General features: G+C 31.3%; 2 protein-coding genes across 3 annotated transcripts; one reads left to right on the top strand and one right to left on the bottom strand.

Annotated features, from left to right (window-relative positions):
- The first annotated feature begins 7,624 nt into the window (after window positions 1–7,624).
- On the top strand, window positions 7,625–15,253 carry LOC109809052 (putative glucuronosyltransferase PGSIP8). Of its 2 annotated transcripts, none has more exons than XM_020372272.2 (5): window positions 7,625–8,086; window positions 11,674–11,932; window positions 13,146–13,347; window positions 14,077–14,224; window positions 14,416–15,253. In XM_020372272.2, exons 1-5 carry the CDS (start codon window positions 7,824–7,826, stop codon window positions 14,954–14,956), a joined length of 1,413 nt encoding a protein of 470 aa, XP_020227861.2. In that variant the 5' UTR covers window positions 7,625–7,823; the 3' UTR covers window positions 14,957–15,253. The 2 variants fall into 2 exon arrangements, with proteins under 2 accessions (XP_020227861.2, XP_082931498.1); XM_083075372.1 differs by lacking the exon at window positions 7,625–8,086 and adding an exon at window positions 11,085–11,585.
- Window positions 15,254–17,574: 2,321 nt separating this feature from the next.
- Window positions 17,575–22,432, bottom strand: LOC145958082 (uncharacterized). Its single transcript, XM_083074549.1, has 9 exons — window positions 22,427–22,432; window positions 22,052–22,168; window positions 21,929–21,969; window positions 21,815–21,862; window positions 21,420–21,568; window positions 21,242–21,315; window positions 21,063–21,162; window positions 20,830–20,960; window positions 17,575–18,824 (listed from the first exon to the last, which is right to left on the bottom strand). The coding sequence occupies exons 1-7, from the start codon at window positions 22,430–22,432 to the stop codon at window positions 21,103–21,105; spliced, it is 495 nt and encodes a 164-aa protein (XP_082930675.1). The 3' UTR covers window positions 17,575–18,824; window positions 20,830–20,960; window positions 21,063–21,102.
- Window positions 22,433–25,861: the final 3,429 nt, after the last annotated feature.

Below are 25,861 nucleotides of genomic sequence, written 5' to 3'. Positions count from 1 at the left end.
TGTCCAGACAAATATTTTTATATGACAAATTATCAGTTGTTGAAAGTTCTCCATGGAACACTCTCCATATAACACAGTTGTGCCTTTGGAGGGGCTTTTATACTTTAGATTTGTTTAAACTTATCCTCAACTTGCCTACCTCTCCTAACTAGTTGGAGTGATGTATATGTGTGTGTGTTTCTAAGTATGCAACACGAGAGAAAAAATGTGAGAGTGAAGTGCTAAGTGTAAGCACAAAAAGTTGGAAAGAAGATACATAAAGAGGAAAAGAGAACCGCTTAGAAAGATCAAGGGATTTTTGAAAAGAATAAGAGGTTACTATGTTGTAAAGACTTGATCTTATTTATCAGATAATGAAATTTGTTTTCTCTTGTAGATGTAGGCCAAAATTAACTTAACCATATAAATTTATTGTGTTCTCTTCTCTCAATTTTTTTTCGCTTGTATTATTACATTTTTTCTTATATTTACGTTTTACATTCTTATTAAAATTTTCTCATTTATACATTGCATAAAATTTATTTATTATATTTATTTGTTTTCTTTCTTATTTTAGAACCAATATCAACTATACCCACTTAACACATTTATGAAAATGTGAATTCAAAAATTGACCTTTTAGTGTGAAAATATACACATTGATAATGCAGTCTAAATAAGTGTTAAAATGTTTATATTAATTAATATGCCATCATTTTCTAAAATATAAATAATATGCCATCAATAATATACAATAAAGAAAAATGTTTTATATTAAAACTGTGATAATATAGTTTTCTTTTCATCTTTTTATATTGAAGCATTTAGCGATTAGTAAACTCAAATCATACTTTTAGTCAAGTATTTTTTGAATTGCCACCGGCATGAGGTCATAGTCTATTATTCTTTTCTCTAAAGATAGCATATTAGACTTTCACTGGAAATGCATCAATCCTCAATCTCATTTTCATCTGATGGCAAACAAACAATAGCATCTCTATTTATATTAATTCAATTAATGTACCAATCAATATTGAATCTACTTAAAAAAGTTCATACTCTCTTACTGATAATAACTTTTGTACAAGATGAATATTGACAATTCCTTCTCTTTTATTATTAGCTAGATTAATACATTTAAAATCATAAATTTTTAGTGAATTATACTTCTAAATAAGAAGGGAGTTAAACTTGTAATTTTTAATAAATTTTAACTAATAGTAGAAAATATTAGTGTTAAGAGATTTTAAAACAATGATGATTGCTTGATTGGTACTATAAATTTATTTGGACCAGAACTAAGGTAAGTAGGAGATAAATTCTTTCAGATCAAAGTTTAAAATTAATATTAAATGAACCAGATTATATTAAATATTCCATTTTCAAAAAAGTGCTAATGACCCAATGTTATATTAATATGCTTTTGTACTTTATTTATTCAAAATGAGAGTAATATAAGTAAATTGCGTATGTACATACCAATGAAATTTTGTACAATTAATATGTAGGGACCGACAAGTTGTCCAAAAATAACTTACGGCCTAACCTACATTAGGTTTAAATTGGGATAATTTTTAAAAAAAATAATAGAATAGGCTAATACTTTTATTAAAGTTTATTTAATTAAAAATATCATTCATACAACAAAACGTAGTTATTACCGGAAATCTGCTGTAGAGATGATCCTTCGAGTAAGATTGGTGAGCCTCCTTCACTGGTATGCTTGATGCTCCAAGATGGGGGTGACACTTGCAAAAGAGACTCCGATGCTAAAGTTAGTGTTTGTGGGTGTATGAGTCTCGTATAAGTAATGCACGTACCTTTGTGTGTATTAGGGTTTTGTTGGACCTTGGGCCCGAGATCAGTTTATGACCTAATTGGATAGCGACCCGATGTCGCCTAGCGCGTGTCCGAGGTCACTCTGCGCTGTGATGTCGAGCTCAAGCTTGGCATAGCGGTACGGATAGTACACTAGCCCCCCGAGCTTCGAAGACCGTAAGTCGAGGAGTTAAGACCGAGCTTGACAAGGGGTCGTGACTTTTCGCGTACGCCTATTTGTCATGACGCCATGTGTCATAACCGTCACCTCGGTCCCATAACGCGTGGACAGCGCGGTGACAAGATTGTATTTTTATTTGTTTGATGACGTGGCCTCTTTGGGCCAATGTGGTGTTTCGATGTCCATGTTTCATGGTCGGGCTGAGGAGCTCGGCAATAATGAGCTTACTGCTTGGTTAGGCTGGTAAACCTTTGACCGAGTCAGCAGATTGGTGAGGGACAAGTCGGCAACTCGGCTGGCCAGTACACTAGCCCCCCAAGCATCGAGTGATGTAAGAGCAAAGGGGCTTCTGAGGAGTTCCCAAATTTGTTGTTTGAAGGTTCAAATTCGACCTTGTTAAGTAGATGTGATCTCAAGGTTCAGACTCGACCTTGACATATCAATGTTCGAACTCGACCTTGGTTAAGAAAATGATCTTAAGGTTCGGACTCGACCTTGGCATATCAAGGTTCGAACTCGACCTTGGTTAAGAAAATGTGATCTCAAGGTTCGGACTCGACCTTGGCATATCAAGGTTTGAACTCGACCTTGGTTAAGAAAATGTGATCTCAAGGTTCGGACTTGACCTTGGCATATCAAGGTTCGAACTCGACCTTGGTTAAGAAAATGTGATCTCAAGGTTCGAACTCGACCTTGGCATCAAGGTTCAGATTTGACCTTGGCATATCAAGGTTCGAGCTCGACCTTGGTTAAGAAAATGTGATCTCAAGGTTCGGACTTGACCTTGGCATATCAAGGTTCAGACTCGACCTTGGCATATCAAGGTTCGAACTCGACCTTGGTTAAGAAAATGTGATCTCAAGGTTCGAACTCGACCTTGGCATCAAGGTTCAGATTCGACCTTGGCATATCAAGGTTCGAACTCGACCTTGGTTAAGAAAATGTGATCTCAAGGTTCAGACTCGACCTTGGCATATCAAGGTTTGGACTCGACCTTGGCATATCAAGGTTTGAACTCGGCCTTGGTTAAGAAAATGTGATCTCAAGGTTCGAACTCGACCTTGGAATATCAAGGTTCGAACTCGACCTTGGTTAAGAAAATGTGATCTCAAGGTTCGAACTCGACCTTGGCATATCAAGGTTCGAACTCGACCTTGGTTAAGAAAATGTGATCTCAAGGTTCGGACTCGACCTTGGCATATCAAGGTTCGAACTCGACCTTGGTTAAGAAAATGTGATCTTAAGGTTCGAACTTGACCTTGGCATCAAGGTTCGGATTCGACCTTGGCATATCAAGGTTCGAACTCGACCTTGGTTAGTCGTCATGGTTAATGTGCCAATACCGAAAATGTATGGGAATGGAGTTGCTTTGTTGATTTATTTCTGAGGGGTGCCTCATTAAAACCTTCCTTGGCCAAAAACCTTTTTCTTTAGTGGGAAAAAAGGCTGAGGAGGAAAAAGAGTACATCCCCTGAATTTACAAGTTAAGAGAAATAAAATTTGAGGTGGGTGGAATTCCAAGTTCCAAATTTTCCTTTGGAAGGGTCTGTTCTTGCTTCTCCCCATAATCGCCAAACAAGGTCGCCAACTTTAAATTTTCGTGGCCTGACCTTGGTCTTGCTTTCCTTGTGGTTTGTCGCGAATTGCCTTGCGGAACTCGGCATGCTCCTCCATCTGGATGTACCCAGTAGCGCGAGCTCGGAGCTTGTCCATGTCGGGAGGAGGTCATCGGCAAAGGCTGTCGACGAAAGGTCCTGACTTCAACGCCATGAGCATGGAGTGTAGTGCGACCTCAGGGTTTAAGTTGCGGATTTTGACGGAGATGCCAACGAAGCGCTCCATGAATGTCCTTAATGGTTCGTCGTCACCCTGTCTGAGGATGGCCAAGGCGGCAGATGTGATGTGATGAGGTCGGCTCGTTGCGTATTGCACCGTGAACCGTCTGACCAGGGTGCCGAAGCTGTCAATTGACTCGGCAGGTAGCTGGGTGTACCAGTTGAGCGCTACCCCTTTGAGCGAGGTAGAAAAAACCCTACACAGAATAACATCGTTATTGGTGTAGAGGTTTACCTGTGTGGTGTACAGGTTGATGTGCTCGTCTGGGTCTGTCGTGCCGTCGTAGCGGTCGAGGTGGAGAGGCTTCCATCCGAGAGGGAGTGGCGTCTCCATAATGCCATCCAAAAAAGGATGACGGCGGAAGGTTGGTTGATCCCCCACGACATGAGTATGAGCATTGCTTACCTCATGGGCCGATTTGTGTGTCGGTGCATGAGATCGATACGTGGTAGGCTTTAGAGTCGGTGTCCTATGCGCTATTGGCGGTTGAGAAACTGAGTGCCCCTCTTCCTCGTTTAGGTGACTCGGTTGAGGGGGTTGATCAGAGGTGCGCCGTAGTAGCTGAGCGCGGATACGCTCATTCTCGGCGCGCAACGCCGCTAGGTCTGCTTCATAGGCGGTTCGCATCGCGGCTAGGTCAGTTTTGTGCTTGGCACGCATGTTTTACAGATCGGCGGTGTGTTGCTGCCGCATCTACTTGACCTGCTCGATCAGCCTTCTCAATGCTGCTTCGTTGTCCATGGTAGTTGCGTGATCTAGGTCTTCTGTTGCGCATTTGCTATGGCTTCTGATAGAAACCATAAGAGTGGCCGATAAGAGCTGTCTTGATCAGCCCCACGGTGGGCGCCAAATGTTCTTACCGGAAATCTGCTGTAGAGATGATCATCCGAGTAAGATTGGTGAGCCTCCTTCACTGGTACTCTTGATGCTCCAAGATGGGGGTGGCACCTGCAAAAAAGACTCCGATGCTAAAGTTAGTGTTTGTGGGTGTATGAGTCTCGTATAAGTAATGCACGTACCTTTGTGTGTATTAGGGTTTTGTTGGGCCTTGGGCCCGAGATCAGTTTATGACCTAATTGGATAGCGAGCCGATGTCGCCTAGCGCGTGTCCGAGGTCACTCTGCGCTGTGATGTCGAGCTCAAGCTCAGCATAGCGGTACAGACAGTACACATATTATAAACTGATGCAAAGTAACGTATTATAACTTTGTATTAGCTTCGTACAGAACAGAGAACAGAGAACAGAGTTGATAGAACATTTCTCACGTGGAGCAGCACAAAAACAAGACGAGTTTTGGGCGAAAGTTCCTAAATCCAAATGCCAAGCTGTAATTTTAAAACGTTTGCAAATAATGTCAAAATTCAATTTGGGTCTTAGTTACCAATACGAAAAGAATAATCGTACATCAATTTCTTTTTTGGCAATGCGTGTTTTTTTTTGTATTAAAAGAACGTATTGCAGAAAAAGAAAAAGAAAATTGTAATACGTGGAGCATTTCATTAATTAGTTTAATTTTTGTATAATAATTATTCAATTTTGTTGATTTATGACTCTCTGCACGATTGTATCGTAAAACGACGTTAATAAGTACATATTACTAAATTTTCTTAATTACTTTAAAAAATGGTTATTAAATTTTTTATCATAAAATTATAATTGAATTTACATACTTAATCATTATATTTAATGTATAAAATAAAAAAATATTAGTAATATTTTCTACTATAGAAATAAAGTTACTTATATTTTCTTATAATAACAAAAAAATTAAAGGTCAAGTGACAAATTTTCATGTTAAAACATGATATTAAATCTTCATTCTAAAGTAATTAATAATTACAATCTTTTATTAGTTATCAATACTCTTTGCGCGTTACCTTAACATTTTATATTTATTTACAAATACATTTTTTTTCATTATAAGTATATTTTATATTATATTTTAGATTGAATATCTATAGTAAAATTTTCTCTATTAAATTTTTGAAAATTTAATTTGAAATACTTTATCCTTTAATTAAATTTTAATTTTTTTTACTATAGAATGTAAGTATGATTTTATCATATTATTAATAGTAAAAACTATTAAAATCAGTTTAATAATATAACATTGAAAAAATGTACGTAAAATTTTAGTTCAGATTTATCGTTGTTGTAATTTCTATAAATAAGAAAAAGATAATAATAATAATTGAATATATTTCAATACATATCTATAATGATCTTTAAGAACAGAAAAATAGTATAAAAAAAAGATTTTAGAGCATATCGAAACGTTTAAGTTGACTAAAATGATATAGATGAATTTGTTTATTGTTTTGAATTTTGATAGTGGGGTGACGAAACGGGGGCGTTATCTTCCGAACAGCAAATCGTGAATTCGATAGTACAGCTATACGGATTAGGATGTAAAATGAATTTTGGAAAATCACAAGTGGAGAGATAACACTGACCAAATTATTAATATAATAGCTGATATAAAATAATACTTCTCTGTTCCTTTCTATTTGTTTTTTTTTTTAAGTATTATTTTTATTTATCATTTTAAAATTTTAAGGTAATATTAATTATTGTGTTATTAAATACATATTTACTTTACTTAATTTTTAATTAATTTACACGTGATAACTAATATATATTTAATATGAAGTAAAAATGAATGAAAGTATAACATGGAATATTAAAATTATTCTATAAAATATAAGAAAATGTATCACATTTCTTAATTTGTGAAAAATAAGTTAAATGGCTGTGATAAAAAAAAGGAATATAGTAGGTATTAATAGTAAAGATAGAGATAGGATTTCCTAGATGCAGTGGTAGAAATAGGATGAGGTGGTATGTGGTTTGGTTAGCCACAATATGAAATAAAAATGAATGAGTTTATAAGTTTTTAAAAATTTAAAAATTATTTGATATTTAATTAATAAATTTTAATCTAAAGAATAAGTTTATAAAATGAAAAATAATATTTTTATTCAGAAATTAATTATAATTAATGAATACAAAAGATGCTGAATATATACACATTCAAGTTACTAAAAAAGAGTTATTAGAATCGTCTTTAATAGTTGAGCGCTATTAGAATAAATAAATTAAAATTTAGGTTCAATCTTCCTCATCATTCTTGTACTGTTTAAATAAAAAAAAAAAAGTAACCAAAATTTCAAACATCGACATGGTCACACATTCGCAATAAGAACATTAAATAATATGTTTAAATAAAGCATCGATTTAACTAGTTGAAATATCACTATCTCTTCTAACTAGTCTTTAAAGCAATAAAATCATGTAAATAATTCCTAAAGGATTGTATGACTTAATTAATGAATTCTCCGATACATTGACTGTGTGACATGATTTATAATATTTAAGAGACAATTTTTCAGTATAAAAAGTAATTCAATAACTATTCAGGAGAAAAATTAATACTTGATGTAGCAAATTAACGGTTTTCATATATAGAGGTTTTTTTTTTCCTTTATATAAAATTTTTACAATATTACCTAATTAGAAATGATATTAAGTATTTTTTTAAAATAATAAGTATTAGTCTATTAAAAAAAATAGAGTTAATCACTTATACACTGGTAATGTAAATTTTTTTTATACTGACAATCAATTATATCTTTTAATTGTGTCATGTCACTGTTAAAAATAAATGTGTTTATAATAATATAATATAATTAAAAAATATAATTGGTTGTTAGTGTAAAAAAGTTTTACACCGAGCATATACAGGTAATTAAATAAAAAATAATAATGGTTTTAGGATATTTGTTTTATATATATATATATAGAAGAGATTGTGTGCGAGTGTGAGGTAGCATCTAGGGAGTGAGTAGCGGGTGAGGTGAGGTACGATTAAAAAGGTGTTTCCTCCTTTTTTCTGTTTATGACATAAATAAAAGTGGTTGTTCTTCCCCTCTTTAGCAGCGGCTGAAATTGAAGTAAGTAAGGGTTGAGTTGATTGAGGATATCTTGAAATTGTGAATCTGATTTTGGGGTATGGGTGGCGCCAAGAAGCATGGTGTGAGATGGTTGTTGGTGGTGGCGTTATTGGGGTTATGGAGTGTGTGCGTGGAAGCAGAAGCAGGAGCAGGAGGCAAGAGAAATGCATACGCCACCATGATGTACGTGGGTACACCCAGAGACTACGAATTCTACGTAGCTATACGCGTCCTTCTCAAATCGCTTGCTACGCTCGACGCTCAAGCCGATCTTCTTGTCATTGCTTCCCTTGATGTCCCTCCTCGCTGGATTCGAGCACTGTAAGTAAACTCTCTCTCTCTCTCTCTCACTCTCCATTCTTTTTTTTTTTTTTTTTTTACCGTTTTCTTGTCGTTTCGGATATCCTCCGCTATTTTCTTTTATTTTTTATTTTTTATTTTTTATAAAATGGAAGGAACATAATTGGAAAAGACTAATTTTAAAAAGAAAAGAAATTGATAAAAACATTGGAAAATGAAAAGGGGTTGATAAGGTTGAAGAATCAAGACCGTTGGTTCCATTTGGGTCCCTGTTATGATTATGAATCAATGTCCATGTCGCCCTCAGGTTTCAAAATCTCTAGTTCCATTAACTCTCTTCCTACCTACGCATAGGATTAGGCTCCACACTCTTTTCCACCATTCCGCATAGCCTTTACACATACAGACACCATTTTCAACACACTTTGATTGCTACACTATCAATTTTTACTCTAACAAATGCTACGAATGTTATTTTCTAATGAAAAATTGTAATTAAGATTATGTGTATTTCAATTCAAAAACAATACTCATACAGTATTTTTTTTAATATTTGCGGTTTTCCTCTTATGAGGGGAATATTTTTTCTTTCTTTTAAAAGTAGTATTCATTTATGAATAAAAATAGTAGTATTAGTTTTAAGATTCTACTCCTCTAAAGTTAAGAATTGTACTTTAAAAAATAAAGTACAATAACAACTATTAATTATAAAAATTATTCATAAATTTAATTTAGCATAATTTTAATATTTAATTTTCTTTTCAACAATTGTGATCCCACTTTATTTTCCGAAATCACTCGTCTTAAAAGAGGAAAATCCTTAATTTTAAGGATTTGTAAGTTGTGACATCATGGATTGTGATTTATGAGGGGCGGTTTGGGATTGAGCGTGAAGTTGGAGAGTGTTTAACGTCCTTGAGAAATGATTTGAAGGTTCTTTCGTGTCTTGTTCCTATTTGGGCGTTACTTTAATCACTAATTAGTAACGGACGGCAAAATAGTAATACTACTCGATTTAGTACATTTGTACTAATATATAAAAGAATATCATTTTAATTACTATTTTTATATTCACATTTAACACATTATTATGTTCTTTTATTATTAATAGAAGAATTAAAAAAATTAATAATTTTTTAATAATTACTATTTTCTTTTAATGATTATGTTCTACTATTTTTATTATATAATTATTTTTATTTTTATTTTTTAATTTTTTAAATAATATATAAAGACACGGAGTGATTTAACTCCACTGATTAATAATAATTTTGATTCTTCTATACTCTATTTTGAATAGGATAAATCTCATTCCTCATATGCTTTGTACTTAACTTTAATCACAATTGAATATTTGTTTTAATATTTTTTATCATAAAGTTTTATATAAAAAGTTATTAGTTAACGAGTGTCAATAAAATAATATTCAAATTTTAATTGAATATTCTCAAAATTTACACTTAAATTTTGTCCGTTCACGATAAATATTAATTATATATAACTAAAATTTATAATAAATTATTCATATATATATATATATATAAATACTATATTTGGATATATATTATTTAAAATTTATATAAATAAATATATTTAAACATATAAATTATATTTTAGATTTAAGATAAATAATTTTTATCGTGATACAAAATTATTTTCATCTATTAATAATTTATTTTAAAAATATTAAAATTTAAATCATAAGTAAATATAAAATTAAATTAAATAACAAGTTAACAGGATTTTTAAAATCTTTGCATCGATGAATAACCTTTAAAAATATTTTGATCATTTGAGAAAAAAAATTGACTGCTTCTTGATAATACCTTTTTTTTTTTCTAAAAATAATATCAAGAATTTTAATATTATTAAAAGTATTTGATATATTTAATATAATATTTTAACTATTTAAAATAATTATTAAATATTTATATTTTAAAAATAATAAATACCTTTTAATGCACTCTATTCATCGGGGAACATTTAATCTTTGGAAAAAAAATTGTACGAAAACTCTTGTATTATAAAATTGATTTCTCTCTTCTTTTTTTCTTGACAATCAATCGATTTCTCATTCTTAAAAAAAAAGAAATTATCACTATACGTAGTATTTTTTTTTTAATTTGTTTTCATGAAGTTGCATTTCTTTCTTAATTTATGAAGCATGTTTGGGATAGTTTATTAATAATTTATTTGAACTCATTATGTAACATAATTTTTTTTGAAAGTATTCAGAAAAAAAATTAAAAAACATTTTATAGCGACTTATTTTTATAAGATTTCCAACATAACTTATGAAAACAGGTTAAAATTTAAGACAAGATAGTTTTTAAGTCATTATTTAATAAATTTATATCTGTTTTCCCCTTCATATATGATACTATATACTCCTACTATTTTGTTCTCTAATTGTGTGGTAGTGGTGCCTTCTTGTTTGAAATTGTATTGGAATTCATTGTAGAAGTTTCGTGGCTCCCTAATATTATCGCTAAAGTAATCATGCGTTACTGTATTATCGTTGAAAAAAAAAGTTAATTCTTGAAAGTTTAAAATCAACAATATTAATAGAAAATAGATATTTAGTAACATAATAAATAAATCAGATTAAAGATTAAAAACAATTCATTATTAATTTTCTTGTATTCTAGTATAATTGGTTGGGCCGGCTGTGATCATTTTAGAGTAAAAACAACTTAATATTTTTTTTTTCATTCATTCTATCTCTCTTTTCTTTTTACCTATACACTCTATTTGAATGCATGAATATCATAACTCTTTTAGACTCATCAATTTTCAAAATTCAATATAATTCGGTATTAATAATTTGAATTGGATTGGTTGGTCAACTTAAAATAAATAAAAGTATAAAAATTTAATAAGCAGTATTTATATAAGGATTTAAAGGTTATATACAATATAAAATAGTTTTAGACCGTTATTTAATCACAATAGTTATAAATGATATTTATTGATTTTTACAATAATTATTTTAAAGTTATACAAACCGTGAATTTTAATTAATCGAGTGTAATGTATCATCATTAATTTCTTTATACAATAACTAGTTAATTAAGTTGTCAGATAATAACGTGTATACCAGACAGTATAACCAATATTGAATAAGACACACTATGAGTTATAATGACAGGCACAATGAAATTGATGGGCAGGTTTTTTAGACGGCTGTGTAGTGTAGTGATGGGATTTTTTCATACTTGATAGTAATAATTTATTGTAAAAAAAAGTTAGAAAAAAACGACAGAGAAAATATTAGTAAGATTATTTTCATGGGCACATCTCCGCACAGTTGTAAGGAGAGACTAATGATATATTGATTTTTGATGGTTTGGCAAGAGGAAGTCTCAACACGTTGAAGTTATCCTATTATGAGAGGAATTAGTCACTGAATCGACTTTGTTGTTGGGTCATCTTTTCCAAAAGACAAAAACTTTTAATATGGGAGGTGTCAATGTCAAATGAGGAAGCATGTTGGAGTACCCCTGAGCGTGTACAACTTAAAGTATTAATTAAATTGATTAGCGTGTAGGACTTACGTATGATTAATTGATAATTGACCCCATGTTGTGTTTTTGTGATGTTTTGTCCAGAGAGAAGGAAGATGGTGCGAAAGTAGTAAAAGTGGAAAATCTGGACAACCCTTACAAGCACCAAGATAATTTCGACAAGAGATTCAAGTTATCGTTGAACAAATTGTACGCGTGGAGCTTGGTGGATTATGACAGGGTTGTGATGTTGGATGCTGACAACCTTTTCCTTCAGAACACGGACGAGTTGTTTCAATGTGGACAATTCTGTGCGGTCTTTATCAATCCTTGTGTGTTCCACACAGGACTCTTCGTCTTGCAGGTACCATAATTTCCCTCCTTAACTCCAATTTCACTATCTGCGAAACTGCAACATAACTCCAAACCTCACCCAATTATTCATTGCCACTCCCACCTTTAAATCGGTTTATTTTAATGCTTCATTGTCATCATCTCAATGTTGTAAAGCAGCTTAGTTAAATCAATATAGGTCATTCCTTCACGGGTAAGGAAAAATAATATATGATTGACTTTTGGATGTGTGAAAAAGAAAAGCTAAATTTTTATTTCTTTCTGTGCATCACCGCAGCAAATGATAGGATGGATCAGCATCACTTTGTGTTTGAATTTATCTTAAATAAATTATCTGGTGTAATGTCAATTGGTTTCACACTATTTTTATTTGTTGACGTCTTAAATATTTAATGATCCAATATTATATTCCAACTCTTTTAATAAGGACGTTTTGTTATAAAAAAAAAATTCATGTTATCATAATAATTTGTGTAATTATTTTTAAACAAGTGCGTATTACCTCAAAAGACTAATAGTATGAGATGAATAACGTGATATTAATAACAACATCACATCGCTGTATTAATAAATAAAAAGGAAAATATTTTGTTAATGAGTGCTCTCAGGACGCTCATCAAGAAAATAAGAAGATTTATTGGGTGACCATGGTATTAAAGAAGTATTAATACACTTTGTTAGATGTCTTACTTAGGAAAGTAAGTATTCAATAATTTTCGTGCTTTTGATGTAAGTATTTTCTTTTCTTTTCTGTTTTTTGCAATAAAATTTTCTTGCTTGTGTTTTCTTATGTTATCAAATTATTCAAAGTCTTGTTTTATTTGAAAAAAATATTTTCATAAATAATTATAAAATTGTTATTTTGTTTTCATTTTCTATTTCAAAGATAAATAGTAAAAACAATATTAAGTTGATTCCAGTATTCTTTGAAAATGAAAAATAAAATGAGCACAGTGTAGTATTTTATAATTATTTATGAAGATAAAAGAATAAAAACCATTTTAAAACCAAATAGATCCTTAATACTTATATTTTTGAGTAGTTGAAAACATTTACTAGATCACATGTCAGACAGGGAAATATCTGTGATAGATATCTAAAAGTAGAGTATAATTAAATGCTATTACTCCCTGACAAGCATGACACGTTTTTTATGTGAAAAAAGTGATCATATATCGTAGTTTATCTCTATTGTACGGGTTCTAATTATTTGATATTTGCAGCCATCAATGGCCGTGTTCAAGGACATGGTTAATGAATTGCAGAATGGGAGAGAAAATCCCGATGGTGCTGACCAGGGTTTCATAGCTAGCTATTTCCCTGAGTTGCTTGATAAACCAATGTTTTATCCACCACCTAATGGCACCAGGCTGGATGGAACATACAGGCTTCCTTTAGGTTATCAGATGGATGCTTCTTACTATTGTAAGTATACTTAAAAAAAATTGCTAATCACACATTTTTTAAATATATTTTCTATTACTGTATTAGCTTAAACTTATTGAAAATCACACAATTTTGTGGGATTCATTTTTTATTTAATGAACTCCACTTAGTAATAGTATAAAATGGAATTTTTTTCTGAAATAATATTTTTTTTTAAAAAAATTACAAGAATGATCACTGTGCAGGATTATTTACCAAGATAGAACCATTTACTGTTCAAGCTCAGAATTCGGTTCCCCGGGAACCGAATTCTGAGCATCAAAATGTAATTTTTTTTGTTTTTTCAACTCAGAATTCGGTTGGTTTTAAATTTTTTTTTTTTTTTCGTGTATGGGGGCAAATGTGGGCTGATCTGGGAAGCGGAACGGCCCGTTCCAAAAGCAGAACGGGCCGTTCTGCTTAAAGAAACAGAGTGCAAATTCTTTAAGCAGAACGGGCCGTTTCACATTTTGATGCTCAGAATTCGGTTCCCCGGGAAACGAATTCTGAGCTTGAACAGTAAATGGTTCTATCTTGGTAAATAATCCTGCACATTGATCATTCTTGTAATTTTTTTAAAAAAAAATATTATTCCAGTAAAAAATTCTATAAAATGTGCTTGAAAGAGTATGTTGCTATCAGTAATATTAAAAAAAAAAAAAAAAAAAGGAAATGTTTCTTATTTTAATGCAATCTGGTTAATTGCCTTATTGATGATGACATTTTCAGATCTTAAACTTCGTTGGAGCATACCCTGTGGACCAAATAGTGTGATCACATTCCCAGGGGCACCATGGTTGAAGCCATGGTATTGGTGGTCCTGGCCTGTCCTGCCATTAGGCCTCCAGTGGCATGATAAACGTCGCCAAACTTTAGGGTAAGCTCCATAATGGCTGTATTCTTTTTATATAGTAAACAAATAATGATGTTGGCCTTCTTGTGATCATCAACATTTCAAAGTTGAAAACACTGGATTTCACACATAGATAACTTTGATTTCTGTCACATAATTTGACCTTATTTCTATGCGAGGCATTGTAACAATAGGCCTATTATTTATTAATGCAGGTACGGAGCTGAGATGGCTGTGATAGTTATTCAATCAGCAATATATTTGGGAATAATAGCAATGACACGTTTTGCAAGACCAAGCCTCTCAAAGCTGTGCTATAGGCGTTCCGACAAGAGCATAAACTTGGTGCAGAACATCCTCAAAGTGTTGGCACTGTGGAGCATTCTTGCGGCATACACAACACCCTTCTTCATCATTCCTCACACGGTTCACCCTTTGCTAGGATGGCCTCTCTACTTGCTTGGTGTCTTTGCATTGTGCTCTGTTGCAATCAATGCCTTTCTGCTGCCAATGCTGCCAGTGTTGATGCCGTGGCTTGGCATCATTGGTGTTTTGATGGTCATGGCTTTTCCTTGGTACTCTGATGGGGTTGTTAGAGCGTTGTGTGTTTTTGGCTATGCATTCTGTGCTGCACCCTTTGTGTGGGCTTCTATGACAAGGATAATGGCCGGGCTTCATCAGTCTCTGGAAAGGGAAGCTTTTCTGCCAAGATTAGGAGAGTCTTCACCACCTTCTTGGTTTAACAAGTTGTATTGAGCTGTGTCAATGCTTAATTGGGACATACAAGACAGGGTCGTTGGAAATTGAAGGGGAGGAAGTGCCATGGATTTAGTGCCAAGAGGGGAAATTATACATTGTTTTTGGAGCGAGAGGACCATCTTGCACTGAGTTGGATTGAAGGAGGAACACAAGGGAGTTAGTGTGTGTATATAAAGATTGTTTTGCTACTTTTAACTTATATCTGTATCAATTTCACGATTGGATCTTGTATTCAAATTTTTAACTTGTTAGACAATGAGATAGATGACAGACTTCGGCATGATTCAGTAACCACTTTGAATCTCTTTGCCATAAAATAATTTCTAACATATTTTTCTAAGATAATAAGAAAGTGTATTATTTTTTCTTGTATAAACTTAGTCGCTCTTAGTAAAAACAGAAGAAAACTTATCTCAATGAGTCAATGGTATGCCACAGTCGCGACATCATATTGACATTTTGTAATTACTTGCATGAATGTGGGTCTTAGGGGAACTTAAGAATCGTACTCAAACATACGAACAGATGAAAGTACGAATTCATAACAAACAGCTTTAATGTCCCAATGAATAGTTTATATACGACTCCTTAATACTGGGACCAGGATTTTAACCAGAGGAATGACAGCAAAATAAACATTCTTCCAATAATTTTATTTTTGAGTCAAAATTTCGCGTCAATCCTATTAAATAATCTGACTTCACTCTTTATCTAGAAGTAGTCAGTGAATTAGAATCATATGAAGAACTAAACAAAAAATAAATATAAAATCTGTTCTAGTAGGGGTTTTGTAAGAATGTTTTCTTGTCACTGGCCGAGGGAGCCCAAAGACGCGTCCAGTTAGGCCCAGTAAGAAATGAAAAAAGTAAACGGGCCTAAACTTTAACAATACGGCGGATGATATATACACCTCCCATCTTTTATAAATACACCTTTCAATCTTCTTCTTTTTTTTAAATAAAATTTCTAAAATATCTTTCTAATTAAATTCTTATTTTAAGTTTTATTTTTAAAATTGTTTTTTATTCACTCCCTTCTTTCATTATTTTTCTTCTTTCTTCTTCTTTTTCTCATTCTCATTTTTTATTACTCTAGTCATTCTCTGATGATTTCATTCGTTTTCGTTTTTCATTCTTGATTTTTCTTCTTTTACAATCAACATAATCATATTTTATTTTTATCTTTTAAATTCTATTTTTTATTTTCTACTCTATTCTTTTTTAAATCCTAATTTTTCATTCAATCTTCATTATTCTCTACATTCAATACAAGGTACAAGTTAATATATTAAATTACATTTTATATTTATAATTTTTTTAACTTATTTAACATTACTTATGGACAACAGGAATATATGATTAACCTACTTCGATTGTAGACGACGGTGGTGGTTGACGGAGATAAAGAAACATGTAAGTTAAATTTGTCATACTTCCGAAAACTAAGATTCAAAATGTTAATTTTAGCATTCCGAAAAGTACTTTCCGGAATAGTAAAATTATTGTTCCGGAAAACATTTTTCGAAAGTGTGTTTCTTATATAATTTCGGAAAGAACAGTCTGAAATAATAACTTTAGTATTCTGGAAAGTACTTTCCATAATTATGTAACAAAACATTTTTGAAAAATACTTTCCAGAATAAGAATTTACTATTATAGAAAGTATTTTCTAGAACAAAAACTTTATTATTCCGGAAAGTACATAAAAACTTTACTATTCCAAAAAGTACTTTCCGGAACAAAACCTTCTTATTCGATCATATCCACAAACCTGCTTATATATTATTTTCTAAAATACTATATTTTTATTTTTAGTACAATTATTATATTTTTATATCTTATTATAGTTTATTTATTTTATAATTTTATTTTTATTTGTATGCACACATAAAATACATGTTAGGAAAATGTCTAAGGTGAGGAATATAGTGACGAAGAAGAGAAGAAGAAAGGGGTGGAAAAAAAAAAGAAAAAGGGAGGTGCAGGGAAAAAAAAGAATAAGAGAGATGTAAATCTAAAAATTATAAATTTCAAAAAATATTAAGAGTAATTTAGGAATTTAATATATTTAAAAAAAAAGTGTGTTTATATAAAAATAAATGTGTGTTTATCATCGGCCTAGCAATACCGCATAGCAGCTGTATGATGTTTGTGTTTATCAAGTTTAAATGTATTTTCAATTTCTAAACTATTATATTTTTATTTTAGCTTTTATAAAAAGTATTTATTTTTAATCTCTGAAAACTGTAAAATCATGCACGATTCTAGTTCATACACTACAAAAAATTGTGTGGTTTGTGGCGGTTATTTTGGCAGTTTCTGGCGGTTCAAAACCGCCACAAATGGCATTACCGGCGTCATAAAAAATCGCCAGATCTACGGTCGCCAAAAACCGTTTGCGGCGGATATTTTGTAAACGCTGGTTTTGGGCGCCAGAAAAATCAATCTCTTTGTGGCGGGGTGAAACCGCCACAAAATGCATTTTTGTTTGACTTGTTTGACATTTTGTGGCGGTTTAAAACCGCCACAAAATTCATCTAAATTTTGCTTGATTCAACATTTCTGGCGGTTTTAAACGCCCAGAAACTGTAAAACAAGTAACATTAAAATGCATCTTGTGGAAGAACATGGTGTCTATGTTATGCAAGGTCTAGTTTTTCTCAACAACACTCAATCTATTATATATAATTGAAACAATTGCAAACTTTATAATAAAGTCAAGTCAGTACTGAGTTTTTGAAAATGCAATGTTCCAAATGGCTACAAAATAATAAAGTTAGTTCCAAAAAAAAAAAAATTAGAGGACTCCATCATCAAACAATGAGACTAAGAAACACTGCAGATATGCATTGAGTTGAGAATTAGGTAAGAATCTATACATCTATACTTTTTGGTGTATATAGCTATTAGAAATTATGATAATCATGGGATCCATTCTCTTTGGTGGAATATCTCAACGGGTTTCACCCACCCTCTAATTAATAACTAGATCTAGAACAAAAATTTATGAATAATGAAAATTAAGGAGAAGCTTGTGTTGTGAAAGATTGTATACATTATTAAATTAACTAGCATCTGTCAGCTCTAGTGATCTTCAGCCTCTTCACACTGTTTTAGTTAGACTAGTCTAATTATTTTATCTAATATGAAACATTAGGAAATTTAAATAGATAAATGATATTTTACCTATAAAAAGAACAAAATATTATATTCAACTAACATAAATATCATATCAATATTTAAAATATTAAAAATTAGGAACAGTTAACAACAATAAGAATTTTTTTCTTACATTTATTTTAAAATAGATAAAAAGTCATATCTTAACTTTTCTATTACCATGTTGCCTAGTATGGAATTACTATTGTAAGCCAAGTAATTAAGTTCTTTAAAGAAATATGGACAGTATATTTTTTTTTATCACAAACAATTATTCACATTTAATTTTTTATTACAATAAAATTCATGCTTGTATCCCTTGTTTTCATTCCAAGCAATGAATAGAATTTAATTTGGATAGAATCAAATAACAAATAAACTGATTTTAACAATGTTAGAATTTTATCAAATTGTTTTTCCAAGATCCAAATATTTCATTAAATAACAAATTCTTAGAAATGTTGCGAGGCAAGAGACAAGAATAGGGAACTTAACTACAAATTGTAACACAAGATTTTTAAATATATTTGTAATACTAAAATATTCAAGAGAGAATAAGCATAGGGGAGAAGAAGATCCACTTACTTTGGTCCATGAATTAGAATTCAAGATCTTTAGTCATCTTTCCTGACTCCACTGTCTCAACACATGCAGCTTCCAACTTATGAGTAAAACCCCCTAATTTTTCATTATTATCCAGCTTGGTTCTAGTAAATAATAACAGAGTCATGTCAATAACAGGTTCAGAGAAAAGGAAAAGAATAGGGGAGAACATGAAAGAGGGAAAAATAAATAAATCAGTTTATACAAGAACATAAATATAACAAAATTAAACCAAGTGCAAGGACATGTGGGCAATTAATCCGACTGATGAGGCAATGGCAGCATGTAACGTGAGGCATGGTTCTCATGTAAAAAAGAAAAAGAGAAACTAAGCGGGCAACAGCTAGAAAAGCTCGTAGCTCAATGTTACGCAACAGTGATTGGCCCTTATTTGAGTAGCAAACACTTCTAGTGGCCTAATGTATTTTCTTCCATTGAGTCTGTTCTCTTCTCGGTATACACTTAGTCAAACATTTTTTTTATATAAGTAACTGACCCAACTAATGCATTAGCTTTTAAGGAAATAACCACTTTTTTCGTTAACTTCTTAAAGGAACATTCACAAAAAGAAAAGGTAAATATTTTTCTTAATTAGAGTCCACTATATTTCAGTTAATTAATTAATTTTCATGAAAAACACTTTTATTTTGAAAAAGTTCAGGTTTCTAATTATTTTGGGAATCTATTTTTTAGCTCTCTGTTAAAATTAAAAACTGCCATGAGATTGAGATAACCTATCGAATTTCAATTAAACAATAGCTTCTGCATTTTACAAAACCTCTAAAAGGTAAATCACCTTTCTATACATTCTTAACACCACTTTTAAGAGCTCAAAAAATCGGGCAAAGAAAACATCCATGCTTATGGTTATATATACAAATTGAGAATAAGAAATAGATAAAAGTAGATCATATATATGAATTGGTTAAGGTGTTATCGGAGTCAAACTATGAAAAGTCAGAGGAAATGACAGAGTGTGTGGGGCTTATTAATACTCATACTCAAAGTCAATGACTCAATTTCATTACTTTCTCTGGATTTCACTAGACATTTCTCCAATAGGAGATGTCACTAATTATATTCTTCTTTGTCTTGCAATTGCTTGCATGCTCAAGGTTATCACTAGCCAATGAAGGAAGAGAACATTGCTTAATCACCCCAAGGCCCATTATGAACATGGGTTTTGTTCTTGATTTGGAGTCACTAATGGGTAAGCAACAGAAAATAGCAATGGAAATTGCAGCTCAAGAGTTCAATAACCTGAGTTGTTCCAAGATGGATTTGATTGTACAAAATTCCCGTGGAAATTCAGCTCGAGCAATTGCTAGTGGTAAATCGTTACTGCATTTGGTTTACATCTTTTGAAGAACAAGATAATATTTGTTTCATTTAGAGATATAATTAGGCTGTTTATAATCGTTTACCTAACATATGAAGAGTTGGTCCATGCCAAAATACCAATGTGGCAGTGTCTCTGACCAAGTGGTTAAGACTAAGACGAAGAGTGCCCTCATTCTTATTATGCAAACTTGAGTTTCAACACAAGTTAGAGGGGACTCATGCACCAACCAAACACCCACAAGCAGAGTAAAAATCCACCAAAACATTAGCAACAAATACATTTGATTCCACCAAACCCACCTTCAAAACACACCCTTGAATCCTCTGATTATCATTATCACAGCTAAATACTTGTGCTGTTTGTGATCTACTGATTTTTTTTATGTCTATTTTAAGGCTTGTCTAACAATTATATAATGCTTGTTTTTACTTGTCCAGTTGTTGTATCTATCCTTATACTTCTTTAGTTGTCTTCATATCCTTATTTTACCCTAGTGCATCTATTTTATTGTGACAGAGCAAATCAAAAGTAGAGAAGAATCAAGCAATGGAACATATCAGCACTTTCCAGTTGAGGTTCTTCCTCTTTTAAAACAATCATAGATTTAATAATCAACAAATTAATGATCATGAAAAACATCATGAACAAGCCAATTTCTATTCAGAACATCAAAAACAAATAACACTCGTAATTTCAAAAGGCAAATAACATTGTAATTTCAAATCAAAACGTTAAAAAGTAAATAAAGAACATTCGTATTCCCTTACCTCAAATTTGTAATCTCTGAAAAAATTTGTTCCACCTAAAACCTTTGACTGTTGACAACATCGGACTGAGCTTTCATAGTTTCAATGTCATGATTTAACCGTTGCATCCAGTCATAAAGTAAAGCCTCGTCCTGTACAAGTTTGGAAGCAAAATAGATATTTGATAGGTAAATAACAAGTTAGCAACATTATAAATTGCAAAATCAAATGAGTATAACATGATACACTGATACCTGAGGCAACTGTACAGTCACTTTGTTTGGAAAAAGGCAATTAAGTTGCTTCATGACTGTGGGTTTCTTTGCTCCTATCATGCAGTCTACTCAAGTTATCCTAAACAAAGGGTGTTAAGTATATTTCTTCATGAATAGAAACAACTTCTGGACAAGTATATAATAGAACTGGGGCAAACCTTAAACATTTCATTAATTGCAACTTTGCCAAGGTCATCCACTCCAGAGCCATCTACTCGTAGTAAATGATTTGCTGCAGTATAAATCACAAATGAATTATACGTGCCAAAATTATATAGTGCACTTTACTAATATGCAACCAAAGAAACAGAAGTACAATCAAATACATTGAATTACCAGAACAAAAGAACCCACGATCATCTTCGCAAAGGCCACCAAGATCATTGCCATCTGGAATTGATTTATCAAACCTAACCCCAATTTTTGAAGCCCTATTATCTTCAAAAGCCAGGAGAACTTTGCCCCAAGAGCCATAGCTTGGTCCCCTGCTAAATATAAAAGAGGGAAAAAATCCATTTGCTAGACCAATAAATTAAACTAATGGACTAGAAATAGAAAGAAGAGAGAAAAATAACTAGTGGGAGAATAAAATATCCACCCAAAAAAGTAATTAAAAATGTGAAAAAGAAAAAAACAAATAAGTAAGCAAACAAGAAGAGTAAGAAGAAATTGAAAAGATGAAAGGAGGGCGAGATCTAACGATGCAGGAAAGGAGACATAATAAGACATACCATTCTCCTTGGCCTTGGATTCGTGCAAACAAAGATGAGAAGACACACCTACCACACAAAATGCTTTCCTTATAAAGTTCACTCAATATGCGTATACAACTCACACTCCTTTACCTCAAATTCGTAATCTCTGAAAAATTTGTTCCACCTAAAACCTTTGAACAAAAAAATCATAATAATGAAATATTATGCATAGCAAAAATAGGGGATCAAAATAGATATGAATCGAAAACTCACCTTAAATGGAAGCAATCGATCGAAAAACAATGTAGAGAAGAGAAAATTTAAAGAAAGTCTTGCGAAATCACTAACCCTAAATTGGACAGTTTGCGAAATGGTTTTATCGCAAATTAGCTCCCGTTATGTTGAGCGATTGACGGAAGCAGAAGAAGTTTGGGCGTGAAGCGAAGCCGAGCATGCTTTTTTTTTTTCTTTTTTGATTTTAAGTTCTTCTAACTCTTTATTTTTATTCTTTTAATTTTTTTAATAAGAATAACAATATAATTTAATTAAGTTGTTCATGTGAATATTATGACAGTTTTGTGGCGGTTAGAATAACCGCTAGAATTATAACATTTTTTGGCGGTTTATTGAAACCGCAAAAAAAAAAACCGCCATTAATTAACTAATTCTTTGTAGTGATAATGAAAGACTACCCTACCGAAATAAAAGAGTTCATAATGAAAGACTAAAGTCACGTTAATTTCGTTGGATACAAAGACTTTAGAAAGAATAAAAAAAAATTATATGAATTAAAACTTAAAAATAACACATTTTTAGAAAACAGAAAAAAAAAACTAATTATTTAGATGCTATATTTAAAAAAGTTAGAGAATATATATTCGTTGTTTTTATTGTGCTTTTACAGCATATTACATTTTTTTTATATTTATAATGAAAAAGTTGGGGTAGCATATTCATGTGAATATACGTTTCCACAATGCTTTCAGAAAATAACTCAATATTGGGTTTAAAAATTGTGGTAGGATTTTTTTTGTAATTCGCGAGTCAACAGAAAGTAAGCAATTATCATGATATATATATAAACATAATAAATTATTATTTAAATATTTTCATATTATATAAATATAAATACAATTTAATTTCGATGTTTCTGTATTGTCAATGTAAAATAATTTATACCAACCAATTGAAAATCAATATTCATATAGATTTTAACATAATTATTATTATAAAATTCAATATTTTACCGTACATGTGAATTGTGACTAAATGATTGTTAAAAAAAATTACGTTGTGAGTGCACATTATTGACTCATAAATATTTTATTTGTAATTGTTACAACATTCTTAAAATTAAATATACTTGTTGTCACTTTGAGAAATGTTAATTAATTCTATCTCTACTACAATAAATTGGATTACAATAAATTGGATGTAAATTCACAAGCATTTTAAACTAATAACATTTTTCTTGGACTTGTCATTATTCATCACAGTTCAAATAATTCTCATCAAATTAATATATTTAATTGTATTATTAATCTTCTTCAAAATATTTTCAGATTGTACCTACATGAGATCATATGGATAATTTCATCACTTTAATCATCTTATAAGTCCTCATCTTAATAGTTGTCATTTTTTTTTTGGCATTTTCTTGATCTTTGGTTGTACTTATCCAAAGGATTCAACATATATAATATATTCACCTTTGATAATAAATGAAATAATCTTCGATCATATTTGTCTAAGAAGAAAAAAGAATAACATTTATAAAAGACATTTCAACATTCAAATCACTCATCAATTTTATACAAGTTAACATAATTAATGTTATAAAAATGTGAGAAAAAAATCCCTTCTCTCTCTCTTATACATTCTATTTATACTAATATAATTGGATCTACATTTATATGATAGGCTCATCAATAATCATACTTATAATAAAGTATTTATATTCGTAATAAGTTGATTTGATTCTTGGTGTAAATCAAGAAATTCTATACCTTACCTTTTAATCAAGTCCCTCCGGTGTAGATAGTCGTAAAATGGTCTTGTGGTACTGTTATTGTATATGGTCTGAACTTAATAAACTCCATTTCACCATCTTAATTTTAGGCTCACATAATCCTACAAAAGCAGTAAGACTGAAACACAGTTGCAAAGGAAAACAATTTTCGAAAATATGGAAACCCGCGTTTCTTATTCTTACCATATCATATATTGAATATAATAATATTAACCATTTATTATTTAATTTAATGTGCATAATTTTAAGTTATTTAATTTGGTTAGCTAATAAAGTTTAAAAATTGAAATGTGGTTTAACGAGTAAATATCATATAATAGCTCATCAAGAGATATTATAAGATTGTTAGCTAGGTAATAAGAATATAGAAAACTAATTGATTATAGTTCTTAATACACATTTCAAATATTACAAATATTTTTTCCTCTTCTCATTAGGAAGAGAAATATTACTCATATTATTAAGAAACTAATTAAAGTCACTTGGTTGAAGAGAATAAAAAATCACATAATCGTATATGTTTGAATATTGTTGTAGTGATTTTACGATATACAGTTTACGATTAATTAGATTAAATGCATATATTTATCTAAATCCATATAAAATCTCGATAATCTAGAATGCATGTTGTAAATTCCAAAGCTGTCAATATTTCTTTTTAGAATGTTACTACCAAAAGTCTTGGTTATAGTTTAAGAACATTGGTTGTTGTTAACAGCCAAAAGCCACTACTATATTCGGGACTGTTTGCCATATGAAATGATGAAACTGCAATCATTTAACTATGTATTTTGCCATTATTAACATGATTATTGTGGAATGTCATTGACTTGTGCTGTCCCCATTTCACTTTTAAATTAAGAATATTGTATATTAATTACCACACAACACGATGGGCATCGATCCATTTGGCAACACACTACTTATACACTAGACGGTGGTTCGTTTTCCAACTTCCAACGTTCGAAAAAATTGTAAGGTGGGGGCCACGTTGTCGGGCCCATAAAAAGGTTTGTTCATCACTTTCTTTAGCTAGGTTTTATAGTAATACTATTCATCATGCCGGGACCATCATGTTCAAGTTCATGTTCATGTTCATGTGTCATGCACACACCACTCCAAATGACCGTTTGAGGCACAAAAACACACATGCTTTACGACAATTGCAATTGCCAACATCATTCGACGTGGACAAATTAAGAAAATCGCAACGGTGATGAATGAATCTTTAAGACTTGAACCTCCTTTACGTCGAGTATTAATCCCAAGAATGGAAAGCGAAATGGGACACTATATTTATGAAAGTCACGGGTTGATAGTTGGACTTTAAGGACATGACACAGTACCTGAGTATCTCTCTCGCCCAAAACAATATGACCCACATGTCTTTAGTTTGAGCGCAGTACGTGCATGCCACCCAATCATCGTTCTTGAATACTGTAATCTTGCGTTGTGTGCTCAAGTTTTTGAGAGAATCAATGACCAAAACCCACCATTAATATGTTAAAATTTGCTTTTAATTAAAAGCAGTCATTATACTATATGAGCTGAGAACCTCATAAACTTAATTTGCAATTTAATGTTAACAATAAGAACAACAAATGTATGTATATGAGCTGATCGAGAAACTCTAAACTTCACTCCACCAGACCAAATTTAACCTTAATTTATATTTATGTTTTTTTTTTTCTAATTAAGAACGAAACCTTGCATAAATTCCTCAAGAACATTGTATATGTATTAATTTGTTGTTCTTTAGAAAAGTGTATATATATACTTATAAACGTTTCTGATACTTTATTTTTGCCAATACTATATATGAGTTTGAGCGCACCAAAAAAAAGTGAGAGAAAGAATTTCGAAATAACAGTATTAACACCCTTTAAATTCTTTTTAGAATATTATAATTTCTCTTCATCACGTATCTGTCATTTTTTTTCCTTCTTTTTAGTCAAATCCACCATAACTTGGAGTAGACATTAATAATTATCCATAAAATAAAGACACAGATTCTAAAATATAATTTGTCCTTGTTTATTATTCTAAACAGGAAA

This window comes from Cajanus cajan, chromosome 5, assembly GCF_000230855.2.
Source record: "Cajanus cajan strain Asha chromosome 5, NIPB_CcT2T_4, whole genome shotgun sequence".
NCBI classification, from domain to species: domain Eukaryota; kingdom Viridiplantae; phylum Streptophyta; class Magnoliopsida; order Fabales; family Fabaceae; genus Cajanus; species Cajanus cajan.
This window is presented reverse-complemented; position numbering and strand designations above follow the sequence as displayed.